The 15265-nt window shown below is 39.3% G+C and overlaps 2 protein-coding genes across 7 annotated transcripts; one reads left to right on the top strand and one right to left on the bottom strand.

Annotated features, from left to right (window-relative positions):
* Positions 1 to 472: 472 nt before the first annotated feature.
* Positions 473 to 7639, bottom strand: LOC133516333 (uncharacterized). 5 transcript variants are annotated; one of them, XM_061849229.1, is made up of 4 exons: positions 7373 to 7639; positions 5665 to 6288; positions 3306 to 3588; positions 473 to 1839 (listed from the first exon to the last, which is right to left on the bottom strand). In XM_061849229.1, the coding sequence occupies exons 2-4, from the start codon at positions 5965 to 5967 to the stop codon at positions 1046 to 1048; spliced, it is 1380 nt and encodes a 459-aa protein (XP_061705213.1). In that variant the 5' UTR covers positions 5968 to 6288; positions 7373 to 7639; the 3' UTR covers positions 473 to 1045. The 5 variants fall into 5 exon arrangements, with proteins under 5 accessions (XP_061705213.1, XP_061705210.1, XP_061705212.1 ...); XM_061849226.1 differs by lacking the exon at positions 7373 to 7639 and adding an exon at positions 7051 to 7336; XM_061849228.1 differs by lacking the exon at positions 7373 to 7639 and adding an exon at positions 7159 to 7330.
* On the top strand, positions 7638 to 15113 carry LOC133516344 (ADP-ribosylation factor-like protein 6-interacting protein 4). 2 transcript variants are annotated; one of them, XM_061849244.1, is made up of 4 exons: positions 7638 to 7659; positions 12458 to 12852; positions 13540 to 13645; positions 13952 to 15113. In XM_061849244.1, the coding sequence occupies exons 2-4, from the start codon at positions 12594 to 12596 to the stop codon at positions 14079 to 14081; spliced, it is 495 nt and encodes a 164-aa protein (XP_061705228.1). In that variant the 5' UTR covers positions 7638 to 7659; positions 12458 to 12593; the 3' UTR covers positions 14082 to 15113. The 2 variants fall into 2 exon arrangements, with proteins under 2 accessions (XP_061705228.1, XP_061705227.1); XM_061849243.1 differs by lacking the exon at positions 7638 to 7659 and adding an exon at positions 7683 to 7836.
* The last annotated feature ends 152 nt before the right edge of the window (positions 15114 to 15265 follow it).

Raw genomic sequence — 15265 nt, 5'->3', positions numbered from 1 at the left:
ATTTAATGGCACTTCCTATAAAACCGAAGTTTGACAGCGATTCAGGGACGAATCATGCTATCCCGTTCTAATGTATGGCAAAATTCAAGTAATTATCTTATCTGTGGTCGTGCAAGCAAAGGGACGTCAAGTTGTACAAACCCTAATAATTGCGCAGAGCAATGCCGCACAGAGAAAGCCCGAACACTCTAGTTTCCTCCCCCTGCTACTAGTTAGTATGTCAGAGGTCTTGGGACTTAACATAAATCTGGTAGCAATGCTGAGCCGAACGGAACCGAGAATGACCGAAAGGAGAAGTGTCGCCCCATTGGTGTATGAAGGAAGGCTTAAAGAAGTTAAAAGACATCGCAACAGCGAAGTGTGTGTTAGAGTCAGTTGCACCAAACCGTTTGTCAACGTTAAAGCGTTCGCTAAATATTATTCTATGGATAGTTCCATAGTTCATTGCTGAGTGACGTTGATAAGTCCGCTAAATGTGGTTGGTGCAACTGATCCTAACTTCATTCAGAATAACTTTCATTGAGTACTTACCTAGACGTTGAGTACGATACGAGACCAACCCCGAAATCTCAAAAGAATCAATTTGCCTCTAGTTGGACACAGGATAATATAGGGTGATATAGGCTGTGTAGGTAATGAAACTTTTTTTTGAATATTGATAATTTATCTTGTATGCCCTTTAATTTAAATAATAGTCAATAGACCGCAATGCATTCTAGCCTTCAATACACTGAGCAATAATATCCTTCTACAACCTACAACACGTAACATCGAAGCACAACGTAGACACTTATAATTACGTAAATTCAGTCTTTTATTAGGCTTTGCACCGTCAGTAAACGAGGCCGGGTGCTACTTGGCCACCCGGCTGTTCTAGATAAATTAAGACGAACCTTTGTCACAACACGTCGCTAATTGTAATTTGTGCTTCAATTAACTCGACGTGAAAAACGATACCCGACTGAATGTTAATTAAAGTAAGGAATATAAATTGCGGTCGATTTGTAGGTATCTCTCTCGTACTCCGCCGGGACGACATCGCGCCTCAATGTTCCGTGTCCGGCTTCAGCGCCAGCACGCCTTGCGCATGCAGGTCGCGCACGGCCTCGAGCAGGCGGCGCTCGGCGCGCGGTTCACCCAACGCCACGTCTACACTTCCGGCGCACAGCAGCAGCGCACGGAGCGCCGCGCGAGGCCAGTCCGCCGCGAGCGCACGCCTCACCACCACACCCGACCCGCCTGCGCCCAGTCGTCTGCACTCTGCCTCCAGCCGTTCGCCGTACTCCTCTATCAGCTCCGATCCCACTTCGCGTCGCAGTTCTGGCGTTAAGGATGAAAGCAGCAGGAGCGCTACGTCGTCCATCGGTCGCCCTAGCGACACCATCTGCCAGTCCAGGGCAATACACTCGCATTCGCTGTCCCGCTCCCTGAACAGGAGATTGCCGCTCCAGAAGTCCGCGTGGGCGAGGGGCGCAGGTTCGGCGGGCCGAAGGAGCGTGCCGAGCAAGGAAGGCGCGCGCTCGCTTAGGGCGGAGACAGCGGCGGCCTCCTCGGCACAGTCGGGTCGCGCGCGGAGGAAGGCCTCGAGCTGTGGTAGGCCGCGGCGCACGAGGCGCAGGTAGCCGGCCGCGGCTCGTTCACAAGGGAACAGGAAGTCGAAGCGGGTATCGAGCGGGCCCTCGCGCTCACGCAATGCAAGCGCAAGCGCGTGCAAGCGCGCGGCGGCGTACAGTGCTGCACGCGCTCGCCTCACGGTCAACCCCTCTGCAAACTGCGCAGCCTCGTAGCCCGCCGACGTAACGTCCTCCAGCACCAGCTCGCTGTCGCCGCCAATTTCATCTACCAAACAAGAAGATATTATATTACCTATGGTATTGAATATTGGTTTCCTCTAATTTATTTTCCAAATAGATAAAGAGGATTGAGAGATCCTTGCGAAAGTACTTTTTTTTTGTTGAAGCGTTCCCATTCCCACCATACGGCATACGTACGTGTATTTCCGAGCTTAATTTGAATAGGCTTTTTTTGTTAGTAGCTCAGGATGCTTATGTCGAAATATAAGCACGGCCCGATATGACCTTTGCTATTTGTATGTCTTATTGTCTATAACAATTAATATAGAGTCAGACCAAGCTAAGTTGGCAGCGATTTTGATAGCACAGACTGTACAAGTGTTATTTTAAACAACAAACTTCTATGAAACTATGACATTTACTTGACACTTTCACAGTCTGTGCTATCAAAATCGCTGCCAACTTAACTTGGTCTGTCTCTATAATATCTGTCAATAAAGTATACAGAGGGTTTTTTTAGTATTGGTTGCTATAGCGGCAACAGAAATACATACATCATCTGTGAAAATTTCAACTGTCTAACTATCACGGTTCATGAAATCATGAGGTACAGCTTGTTGACAGATGGACAGACACACAGACAGACGAATGGACAGCGGAGTCTTAATAATATATAGAGGGTCCCGTTTTACCCTTTGAGTACGGAACCCTAAAAACAACGAAGAATCAACAAGAAAAAAATAGGTCATGAGTGTTCGGGTGCTGAAAGTGGGCCGCCGCGGCCAGCTTAGAGAGGTCGGCGTGTTAAGTAGTGACGTCACAAGTCACAATGAGCTCAGCTCTCTCAACAATCAATTATTTTAACCGGTTCATAAACTCTGTAAGATGTCATTAACATGTTTTCCTTCTGTGTTGCGAGTTGTGTTCATTCATTTTTAATCGACGTCAATTCCAAGAAGGAGGAGGAACAACATAGACTAACATTGAACAAGCCGAAAGATGATGTTGACGAATACCGAACTAAGCCGGAATAAGAAATAGCCAAATATCGACAGTGACGAATGAAGAATAGGTTACGAAAGCAGAAACGGACGAATTTAAGAACGTGACAAAAAACGACTGAGACGAGCCAAGAGTATACCGGCTACACATCTAAATTAGATTCTAGTCTTTATCATAGATGGTCTTTAGACGTATCGACCAGATCGGGCAGCTGCGTCTCCTCAGCTAGTTTATTAAGAGCCTTGTGGGTTTAGAGTAAACATGTATTTGCTGGAGTCAAACTGTACCTCTACCACGACAATATCGGCCGAAGGAGTGACATCGTTTATTAAAAGCGCCAGTTTACCGAAGTTATTCAGCTGCGCCTCGCCTAATACTCGGCAAGCGATGCACAGCTCAACAAGCGGAACAGTGCCCCGGCGACACATGTCTACTGACAAAATACTACAGTATGCCATCGTCTGAAGTATAGTACATTTATATATAAATTATATATAAAAACAAACTTACCTGGTAATCTAGCCTTCATACATTTAGGTATCGGCAAACCCATGCCGGGTCCCAGCGCTTCTTCAGCCAGCTTATTCAGCGCCGGCGCGAGTTCAGTGTAGAAGAGTATCTCGCGGGTGTCAAACTGTGCTTCGGCCACGAAGAGGCGGCCGAAGGGGTCGCGCGGAGGCAGCTTGACCACCAGTGGGAGAGAGCGCCGCTCGCCACAGCTCTCGTAGCAGATGGTAACAGCCAGCACGCGGGACAGCGCCCCGGCGACGCCCGCACGGGACTCCACATGAACCTGAGGGCAGGTAATTACAGGTTGCCAACCAATTCATTATAGAACAAGTATAAGTCTGAGTTTTTATATGGTTCACATGCATCATATCTCATATCGTATTGTCGATACGAAGGTAACTCGGGTTTTCTCTCGTACACCGGTACGAGACCTAGTCAAGTAGTCATCTTCGGACCGCCGTCGAGCATTTACCTAAGAAGATGTAAATCGTCAGTCATCGCCTCCCGGCTGATACTTTGTTAGATGATAGTTTAGATGCTATCATGAATTAGAAAAATAGTCAACCGGTTGTATCGCGGTGGAAAGACCGTTAGTTGATGACATGAACATTAAAAAAAAATCGGTCATCGCCTCCCGATTGATAGTTTAGATGCTATTTTAAATAAATAAAAAGCGGCCAAGTGCGAGTCGGACTCGCCCATGAAGGGTTCCGTACCATTTATGACGTATTAAAAAAAAGTACTTACTAGATCTCGTTGAAACCAATTTTCGGTGGAAGTTTGCATGGTAATGTATATCATATATATTTTTTTAGATTTTTCATTCTGTTATTTTAGAAGTTTCAGGGGGGGGACACATTTTTTAACTTTGGAAGTGTCTCTCGCGCAAACTATTCAGTTTAGAAAAAAAATATATTAAAAAACCTCAATATCATTTTTAAAGACCTATCCATAGATACCCCCCACACGTATGGGTTTGATGAAAAAGAAATTTTTTAAGTTTCAGAAGTATGAGGAACCCCCAAAATTTATTGTTTTTATTCTATTTTTGTGTAAAAATCTTAATGATGTTCATAGAATACATCTACTTACCAAGTTTGAACAGTATAGCTCTTATAGTTTCAGAAAAAAGTGGCTGTGACATAATGGGACAGACAGACGGATATGACGAATCTATAAGGGTTCCGTTTTTTGCCATTTGGCTACGGAACCCTAAAAACCGTTAGCCAGTTGTTATTATTATTATTTTTATTATAGGACATTATTACACAAATAAAATTGACTAAGTCAGTAAGTAAGCTCAATAAGGCTTGTGTTGTGGGTACTTAGACAACGATACATATAATATATAAATACTTAAATACATAAGAAAACGCCCATGACTCAGGAACAAATATCCGTGCTCATCACACGAATAAATGCCCTTACCAGGATTTGAACCCAGGACCATCGGCTTCATAGGCAGGGTCACTATCCACTAGGCCAGACAGGTCGTCAGTGTTAGTGTGAATAGTGTGTATGTTTTACATGTTCATGCGACCAGCTGACGTTCTTTCCACCGCGATACAACCGGCTAACTATTTTTTAAATTCACAATAGCATCTTAATTATCGTCTGACAAATCTGATCAAACGGGAGGCGATGACAAAAATTTTTTTACGTTTTTGGTAGCTGCCTTTTCTCAACCCACCAACGGAGCAGCAGCTGACGTCCAGGAGGGTTCATCATACATAGCCGTTAACCACTATACGAGTTATCGCCCGGGAGGCGATTGGTCATAGAAATCTGTTCCTGGCTCGTGGTTTATGAGCGCTTTGAGCCACAATTGATTGAGGCAGTGTAACTCTAGCTCTTACAAATCTCGGGGTCAAGATATACTAAATAAAGCTAAAAGTTGATACAAAATGTTTAATTAATTACTGAGGCCCTAGTATAACTTGACCTCAACAATAATTGTGAGTAATTCCGTTTGTTTCTTGGAAACGATGCAAGCGTTGTGAACAACTGTATTGTAAAATACGATTTTTCTAATATAAGTCCTCGGAAAATACCTAACAAAATAAATATCAAAACTGAGAACAACAATATTAAAAAAGAACTAAGACCTAAAAACCTATGTGAAATTGGACTTCAGATTTTACCCCCTGCATACTCGGAGCTGAGAGGTGAAACAAAATACTGGCCTGTCTGTAGCCAAGCAAGCATTAAGTTAGCATTATATGCATAATAACAGAAGGTCTGAAAGGTGTATTACCTTGTGACTGCACCACACAATTAGTCCTAATTTCTGAATGAATAGAAAATATTTTAATTGAATTAAAACTCGAGTTAATGAAAGTTTGAGTTTGGAAAAACCTACCTCGTTGGCGTGGTTGACCCCAGCAGCGACGAGCAGCTCGCGTGCCCACTCCTCGGTGAGCGCGGCGTCCTGCTCGGCCTCCGGCCCACCCTCACAGTCCGAGCCCTCACTGTCGCTGCTCGGCGCCTCCGATACCGCCACGCTGTCCCCGCCCCCCGCCAGCATCTTAACTCCTACCCAGGTAACACTCAAAACATCACTAGCGTATTTTTTTAATGATTGTTGTAGAGCACGTTTCTCAGTGGAGGTCCGATGGTATTTGGTATGTGCGGCGCGGCTCGCGGGCGCGGCGCGGACGCGCATGCGCGTTTCGCCTGCAAACCTATCTGTCGCAACTACTTTCAATCATTTACTCAATTGTATGTTTTATCGTCGTGACATAAGGTTTACCAGTAAATTATTTTTCAAGTGCAGATATTCCAGATTTCCTTTACACGACAGCGCATCTCCCTCAATTATTCATCGTTCTCCATGACGTGTCGCCGCTCAATCGCGACATGAAAGTATCTGGGTTGCCTAGGTTTTTTTTTCCATTTGTAAATGCACCTGTAGGGGCTGGAGGCCTACTTGTGATTGCACTCTGTCTGTGTCGGGATCGGGACGGTGGGATTGATGTAGGTCATGCTGATGAATGATTTTCGTTAGTGAAAAATAAAAGTTGAACTTATACCTACATCTACATCATACGTATATAAGTAGAGTCGTATCACTATCAACCTAACTCTGCATGGAATTTGCAAAGACAATGTCATCATTAATGCCTTCTATGAATATTTGACGTTTAAGTATAATGAAACACCCTCACTTTGTTCTATTCAAGTCGGTGCAAAGTTAGCTTAGACGGAGTCTACATTCATACATTAGGGTCAAGCAGGAAGTAGTGGCTCGGTAGAAAAAAGCCGGGTACAGTGGCTCACTCAACCTAATTTCAACACGAGAGAGGCGATATTTGGGTGACTGATACTCTGTTCAATTCAACCTGAGCCACCGTTTCCGCCTTGACTATTTAATAAAGTAGTAACTTGACCACTAATACGCTCAATAAAACAGCAAATACAGTTATAGCATTAGGAGTGTAATAAGTCATAACTCAGTATCCTCTTCTTTTCTTTGATGTCTTGGTTGGTTAAGGGGCCGTAGGTTCAGAAAGCAGAGTTTTTGAAAAATCGTATAACGCTTTTTTAGATCACAAAACGGTTGCCAAACATTTAATAGAAATCTTGAGGCCTTTCCCTAGGAACTTCATCGATTTGAATCCTGAATACAAGCTAATACTATTTAGTGATGGTTGCCGAAAGCATAAAATGGTCAAATCGTGCAAATACGGCATTGTCTGACCAAAAGGTTTCCTTTGGCAGAATAAATGTTTGTGTTCCTAAGATGTACCTATTTAAGAAGTAAGAAGTGGAGCCACCCAGATTTTTGATGCAGGTGGGGGAGTGGGGTGGTTTCTCAGCGTCGGCGACTTCTGATTCTGACGTTAATAATGTTTACCTTGTTGGTTACTAAGTTCTATTTCTCGATTTGCAACCTCTTTATTTCCGTTAAAACAAATGCTACCGAAAAAATAAAAAATGACAATGGAGTGGTAAAAATTATTAAACGAGGCATTTTTATAACTTACGATTACTTCTGTGTTGAATGACTCAAGAATGACTGACATTGTCAAATCAAAGTTGAAATAAAATAAAAAAACATTTAACTTTACCAAAGAGTTTGTCACGTTTTGAAACAATATATCAAACTTTGTGGTGTTTAGACTGTTTAGTTAATTCTCGAAATCAATTTTGGTAATAATACAATTATCAGGCGGGCCGTATGCTTATTTCCCACCATCTGGTATAGCAAAATCAGACAAATGTACTGATATGAAATGCATTTTCAGAAAAGGTGCTATCAAAGTATGTCTATGCTCAGTATTAGGAAACATCACGTGAAGTACTGTTATCGTGACTGATTAAAATGACATTAAGTAGATCAAACAGCATCATTGATGTAAGGAAATGAACAGCATATAATCTGAAGTAGATGAAGTCAGTTCTTTGTTGATAGAAATGATCAATAAATAATTTAATATCTTTAACATGCCTAGTAGCATTCTGTCTACCAAAATAACCACAAAACATGAAACGCAGTGTAATACTAACATGTGATTATTCCTGCAGATATTAGGTAAGTTTGTAAATGCGTAGTAATCGTTTCGAATATATATTCTGGTAACGCAACCATGTTTACAGTACATCGCTGCTCAAAAATAATTATGGGGTCACAGTTAAGTGTAACTTAAAAAAGCGGCCAAGTGCGAGTCGGACTCGCACATGAAGGGTTCCGTACCATTTATGACCATTAAAAAAAAATTACTTACTAGATCTCGTTCAACAGCAAATCAATCAGTATCAGCGTATTGATTATAAAAAACCGATAGACCATAAAATACAAACAAGAAGCGTCACCAAGGAAATAAACCTACGTAGGTTGTTTATACTGAAAGTCTATAACTACTATGGAAAACGTACTCGAAAATATTTAGTGCCCATGATCTTAAATAGATTACCAGAGCAGTTAAGATCCTGTCAAAACGTATCAAAGGTTGTGTATAAAAAACGATTTAAAAAAAGCATTAATGCTTGGACTGGAACGGGTTACATGATTAAAAGGTCAACCGATTGCTTTATGTATTTATGTAAAAGGAAGTTAATACCTTGCACGTGTTACCGTAAAATGTACAATTATGTATAGGTAGTATAGCGCTAATATTAATACACTCGGGGGATGCTGCACCCTGATAGCTTTATTATCCCACATACTTTGTTTAGCTTCACTCCGTGTGTTTGTTGTTTCCCAGTATCTGGTTGAAATAAAATCGAGCACCTATACCTACCTACTGTTCCCATGACAATGCAGTAACAGACTGACTAAATAGGTAAACAAACCTAGTTAGTTAGTCTGTTATTGCTACTAATGTTTATGTTAGCTTAATGTTTATCTAGTCTGCCTATCTAAAGCTATTACAATTGTTTGTAAGAAATCGCACTCGCACTATAAATATAGCTATAAATCAAGTAAGCAATAACTTACTTAACAATGTTGGAGGATAGAATAAGTTTTCTGCGAACAAACTGCTATGCAGTTTGGCAGATAAGTGATCATAGCCGATGTAACTTCTCTTTTATAAATAAATTAAATAAAAAAAAACATTTTACCACTTTGGACACACATTTTACCACTTTAGAAGTGTCTCTCGCGCAAACTATTCAGTTCAGAAAAAAAATGATATTAGAAACCTCAATATCATTTTTGAAGACCTATCCGTAGATACCCCACACGTAAGGGTTTGATGAAAAAAAAATTATTTTTATTTTATGACTTATTAAAAAAACTACTTACTAGATCTCGTTCAAACCAATTTTCGGTGGAAGTTTGCATGGTAATGTATATCATATATTTTTTTAGATTTTTCATTCTGTTATTTTAGAAGTTACGGGGTGGGGGGGGACACAATTTTTTTCACTTTGGAAGTGTCTCTCGCGCAAACTATTCAGTTTAGAAAAAAATGATCTTAGAAACCTAAATATTATTTTTGAAGACCTATCCATAGATACCCCACGCGTATGGGTTTGATGAAAAAAGATTTTTTGAGTTTCAGTTCTAAGTATGGGGAACCCCCAAAATTTATTGTTTTTTTTCTATTTTTGTGTAAAAATCTTAATGCGGTTTATAGAATACATCTACTTACCAAGTTTGAACAGTATAGCTCTTATAGTTTCGGAAAAAAGTGGCTGTGACATAATCGGTCAGACGGACGGACATGACGAATCTATAAGGGTTCCGTTTTTTGCCATTTGGCTACGGAACCCTAAAAACATCTTAATTAATGATTACACTAATGAGTTATATTTATATGTCTATTACCAAAAGAATATAATCTACAATTATTTTCAATAGCAGGATACAGTAGCAGTAGTAGTAAAACACTTTATTGTACAAAAAAACATAAAACAGGAAAGAACATACATCATGCGAACTTAGCCCGTTCAGGGATCTCTTCCAGTTAACCTTTGAGCAATTGAGGAAGAATTTGAGAACGGTAGACATCAAAACTGTACTAAACGGCATAAAAGAAATTATTAAATTTCCTAAAAGATAGGTAAATAAATAAATGGGATATAAAATAAAAATATATACCTATATGTAAATAGTTATAATATATGATACATTCTATACTACAGCAACCCCAATACAATACATACAATACTATTTGTGATTGCTTTTTAGGGTTCCGTAGCCACATGGCATAAAACGGAACCCTTATAGTTTCGCCATGTCCGTCTGTCTGTCTGTCTGTCTGTCTGTCCGAGGCTTTGCTCCGTGGTCATTAGTGCTATAAAGCTGAAATTTGGCATGGATATATAAATCAATAAAGCCGACAAAGTCGTACAATAAAATCTAAAAATTTAATTTTTTTAGGGTACCTCCCCTACACGTAAAGTGGGGGTGAAATTTTTTTTTTCGCTTCAACCCTAGGGTGTGGGGTATCGTTGGAAAGGTCTTTCAAAACTAATAGGGGTTTTCAAGAAACATTTTTTGATAAAGTGAATATATTCGGAGATAATCGCTCCGAAAGAAAAAAAAATTGTGTCCCCCCCCCCCCTCTAACTTTTGAAGCATAGGTCCAAAAAATATGAAAAAAATCGTGGAAGTAGAGCTTAAGAAAGACATTAAATGAAAACTATAGCGGGCATGATCAATTTAGCTGTTTTTGAGTTATCGCAAAAAGTTTTCCCTTCATAGTAAAAAGACTTAGGTAGGTACTTTAATTAGGTACTGATTATGCAAATTTGCCTATTTGTTTAACTCGGGTGAAAGGTACCGTTTCATCCCTTGGTTAACAATTTACTATACTTTAAGCTCCAATTTAGCTGACGGAAGAGTAACTACGGAACCCTACACTGAGCGTGGCCCGACGATGCTCTTGGCCGGTTATTTTATTATCAGGTAAATGTCATACCCGGTTTTTGTCCCTATTCGTAATAGGCTAATCCCCCCGCCATCCCTATTAACCCCGTTTGACGGTATCCATTTGTGTAACAAATTATTTTTAACATGCACGTCATGCAAGGTAAAAAACAACAAAACAAATCTTTAAAAAAAAATTAAATGTCAGTGTCCAAATAGAGTGAGTTTGATTGATTTGACCAGGCTGACGCAACTAGGAACAAAAAAAGTTTAGTATGGAGTTTGTTTCGCAAATCATTGCCAACGAAGTAAAAGAAAACGTCAGTGCTATTTATTCTGTCAAGTTTACATCAAGTCAACTCTCAAACCTAATTGTTTTGTTTGCTATGAAGGCTTCAATATTTTGTTTGGTATTTCATGCAATTTCTTTTTTATTTATTGAAAAAATCGAAAATAGTGAACCGTGATACGAGTAAACAGCGAGTTTGTTATGCCACCGAGAAAACGGTTTACTAAGTGTGAAATATGTGGCAAGCGAGCCACTCGAGAAAATCACGAAAAAAGGGATTTTATGGCGAAATTTCCCTTGGATAAAGACCGCTAAGTATTGCTTTTTCGTTGTGACTTAGGGATGTACTATAACTTTCGATAACTGTAGGTTTATTTGTATATCAGTGTAAATAATTTAATTAAACATGTGAAATTTCCTGAGAAATTGCATGCAATATGACCATAATTAATTCGTCGAAGATTTTCAGTGGAAAATTATCTATCATTTATGCATTAATGGTCATTAGTTAACATATTTTTTTTAATCCAGTAATAATCAGAAAATAATCTCTGTTTTTATGACAAATAAAGAAATATTATAGGACATTGTTACACAAATTAACTTAGTCCTAAAGTATGCATGGCATGTGTTGTGGGTACTTAGACAACGATATATAAATACCTAACCTACACCTAATATATAAATATTTATTAAATAGAAAACACCCATGACTCAGGAACAAATATTCATGCTTATCACACAAATAAATGCCCGTATCAGGATTTGAGCCTGGGACCATCGGCTTCATAGGCAGGGTCAGTGCCAACTAGGCCAGGCCGGTTCTCATGATTAACAGACATATTAATACATAAAAAGTTAAAGCATTGATAAAGATTTGTTGATAACTGGATGCCAAAACACATGATTTATAGATCCATATTAGCGCTAAATAATCAGTTGATGACCTCATTAGTCATTAGCAAACACTTGGAATGTAAACTGTACATAAAGTCATGTTCATCCAAGGCTGTATGTTTTCAGATGCAGGCAGAGGGTCAAATTTGTTGAGAACGAAGACCTGATACATCTTCCCATGTTACATTTATTGAAACATGTGTGTGTAGATCATTTTGAAAATAAAGCTCTATTAATAATAAAAAAACCTCGACTTAAAAACTGTATAAAAATAATTCGGGTCCACATTAATCCCGACCACGTCTTAGTCCACTCAAAGAACTATCCACTATATAACATACAACTTAAATGTGGACTCGATACTAACCTGATTTCGAGTACAACATTTGTAGACAGGAGTCTATGTTTCAACCCTCCCCATTTTATCGATATCGATAAGAAACACAAGCGTGTAGCGTACTACACTATTTAAATCGCTTATGTTGGTACTATGGTTCTTTGACAGTTCCTTGTCGTACATTTTAGTAATGATTTGCGAAACAAATTGATTCCACTCGCTAGTATGGGAGTCCCGTCTCTTAAAACGTAGTGATTATATGCTCCTTGGATTTGACAATGACATTGACAATTGCTTTTTCAATTTTCTTTCAGAGTTCAGTTCAGGCTTCAGTCCACTCATTCAGACTCTTTACTCTGACTCGGACCCAGTAGTCTCAGTAAAAAACGTGATAACTGATAATCAATCTGCTTTGGACTGTCAATATATTTTATATGTATATAATTAGCAATGGGAAAAGAGAAGTCAAAAAAACGTCGACGATCCTCGTCGTCTAGTTCTAGTTCGAGCGGCTCGGATTCCTCACAAGAGAAAAAGAAACTTCGCAAGTTAAAGAAAAAATTGAAGAAAGAGCAAAAGAAGACAGAGAAAATGCTCAAAAAGAAATTAAAGGAGGAAAAGAGAAAGATGAAGAAGAAACAGCGGAGCAAGAGCCGGAGCCGCGAAACGTCGACCAGTAAGCAAGATGCGGCCGCTGATATACCTATAGGTAATTTTTGATTATGATAGTCAGTTTTCATTCCTTGCTGAATTTGCAACGTGAATCTTCAAAAGGAAAAACGAAACCCGTATAGGATCGCTCTTTTGTCCATCTGTCTTGTCAAGACCCTTTATCTCGAGAACGCGTGGAGGTATAGAGATAAAATTAAAACCATATCCCGAGTGTATGGTTTTAATCTACAGTCCCTCGAAGCTGCGGAATAATCTATCTTCTAAGTTAATGAAAAAAAAAGATATGGTAGTTGATGCCGCAAAAATAGTATATTTCAACACTCTCAAGGCAATCTAAATGTATAGGGTACTTTCTGTTGACTTCGAAATTTGGAAAGTAATACGTAGAAACAACTATGCTTTAACCCTTTAACGGGCAAGACTGGAAAAAGTACTCAATTCAAGTCCCAATGTATAGCCCTAAAAATTATTTACAAGAAAAAAAACAAAAAGATGATATTATAGGGTAATCTTTTTTGAGACCATTGCCCTATAAATGGTTAAGGGTGCTTGTACATGATAAGTACTGTGGTTTTATAAATTGGATATTTATAACCTCTTTTTACAGGTTTTCAATACAATATATTTTAATCATCATCAATAATTCACTATACAATCATTATCATAGTTTGAACACAGAATGTATTAACATTGTTGATTGATCTCTTCTGCTTCCTAATTTTAGAGTTAATGGAGAAGTCCAAGGCGATGGCACCAATGACAAAAGAGGAATGGGAACAGAAGCAAAGTATTGTGCGCCGGGTGCTGGACGAGGAGTCTGGCCGATACAGGTTATCCTATCATTCCAGATTATTAACTTTATTACAATACTTTTTATATCTGAGCAATTAGACTGATCACAGTAACAAATCATGGAGGCTACATTTTAATGCCTAAAGGCTTATATTATGATCATTGTGATGTTGATAACATTTTTCCTTGAAATCTCCTTGGGATTGGATCAAGGCTTTCTTGGACTAAAACAAAACCAGCCACAGAGTCATGCTTATTAATATAAATTATCTTGTCAATTCCTGTTGAAATTTGTAGACATTATGATGATATATTGCTGTCTCTCAGTTGTATCCTGTTTTCAGGTTAATAAAAGGTGATGGTGAGGTGTTAGAGGAGATTGTGTCCCGAGACCGCCACCGGCAGATCAACCGGCAGGCCACACAGGCAGATGGTGCTTACTTCCAAGCAAACACTGTTGACAGGAAGATTTAGCCACATCTTTTCTTTTTTTTCAGTAACTTTGTCCATCTACAGGAGTGTGTTTTTGTGACAAATTATGTTACAACATAGACATTAGCCGGGTCCATACTGAGCGAGCATACGCGCGAGGCAATTTCCTCACGCACAAAATGGCCAGTGTAGACGTGCCTCGCCAGATTCGGCGCGCTCGGGCGAGGAAAACGCACGCGCCGCCTCGGACGAGGCACGTCTACACTGGCCGGTTTGTACGCGAGGAGATTGCCTCGCGCGTCTGCTCGCCCTGTGTGGACCTGCCTATTTAGTTGTGGTAGCTAGAAAAAGAGAAGCAGCAGTTTTGCACCACTAATTTTATGGTCAGACATTATTTTTATTATAGTTATTTAGTGTACTTGAGTAAATAATAATAAATATATAATTATTTATTATTATTATTTATTTATTTATTTATAATAATAAAAAAATATTGAAATAGATTGCCAAAGAAATTTTTTGTAGCCACAGTAAATTTACTGCCATCTTTTGACACCTGATTAAAACTTTTAGAACGCCATTTGATTTTGATCCTTATTCTTTCACTGATATGTGTTCAATATCAAATATTGGAGCTATCTTACCGGGCATCGGCTAAAGTTTGTGGCGCCATCACTCGAAACGATGCCGCCATTTGGCTTTTGATCTATTAGATGGGCGCCACTTTTTGGTGTCTGGCAAATTTTAACACACGAGTGAAAGAATAAGGATCAAAGTCAAATGGCGTTCAAAGTTTTAATCATCTGTCGAAGGATGGCAGTAAATTTACCGTAGCTACAAAGTTTTCTTTGACAATCCACCTGTATTTCAAATTCTCTTTGGTATTTGGTAGTGCATGTAGAAGCATAGCATAGCAGGTAGGTATTACCCGCACTATATGGTCACGCATAGTTACTTTTTTCTGGACTCCTACAAAATGTTGTAAAAATCACAAACATTCCATAAGCACTCTTCTAACATTGAATTAGGATCTTGCTGTTCACAGGCTTTTCAATAAAGTTTTGAAGAATTTGATTAGTTTCTTTTATATTCTAACCGAACTGATAGTGATAAAAACATATCAACAAATAAAAATCTGTATACCATCCTCTGTTATAAGCGCTGGTGGCCTAGCGGTAAGAGCGTGCGACTTGCAATCCTAAGGTCGCTGGTTCAAAACTAGTGCC

Source organism: Cydia pomonella, chromosome 3 (assembly GCF_033807575.1).
Source record: "Cydia pomonella isolate Wapato2018A chromosome 3, ilCydPomo1, whole genome shotgun sequence".
In the NCBI taxonomy this organism is placed as follows: Eukaryota; Metazoa; Arthropoda; class Insecta; order Lepidoptera; family Tortricidae; genus Cydia; species Cydia pomonella.
The sequence above is the reverse complement of the archived record's forward strand: the minus strand, read 5'-3'. Positions and strand labels throughout refer to the sequence as shown.

What these genes read in the sequence shown, in the direction of transcription:
- LOC133516333 (XM_061849229.1), bottom strand. Translation starts at nt 5,967, where the DNA reads ATGCGCGTCCGCGCCGCGCCCGCGAGCCGCGCCGCACATACCAAATAC. An exon ending in GGGTCAACCACGCCAACGAG is followed by an intron (nt 3,589 to 5,664) that starts GTAGGTTTTTCC and finishes ACCTGCCCTCAG; the next exon opens with GTTCATGTGGAGTCCCGTGC. An exon ending in TATGAAGGCTAGATTACCAG is followed by an intron (nt 1,840 to 3,305) that starts GTAAGTTTGTTT and finishes CTTGTTTGGTAG; the next exon opens with ATGAAATTGGCGGCGACAGC.
- LOC133516344 (XM_061849244.1), top strand. Translation starts at nt 12,594, where the DNA reads ATGGGAAAAGAGAAGTCAAAAAAACGTCGACGATCCTCGTCGTCTAGT. An exon ending in GGCCGCTGATATACCTATAG is followed by an intron (nt 12,853 to 13,539) that starts GTAATTTTTGAT and finishes TCCTAATTTTAG; the next exon opens with AGTTAATGGAGAAGTCCAAG. An exon ending in GAGGAGTCTGGCCGATACAG is followed by an intron (nt 13,646 to 13,951) that starts GTTATCCTATCA and finishes TCCTGTTTTCAG; the next exon opens with GTTAATAAAAGGTGATGGTG.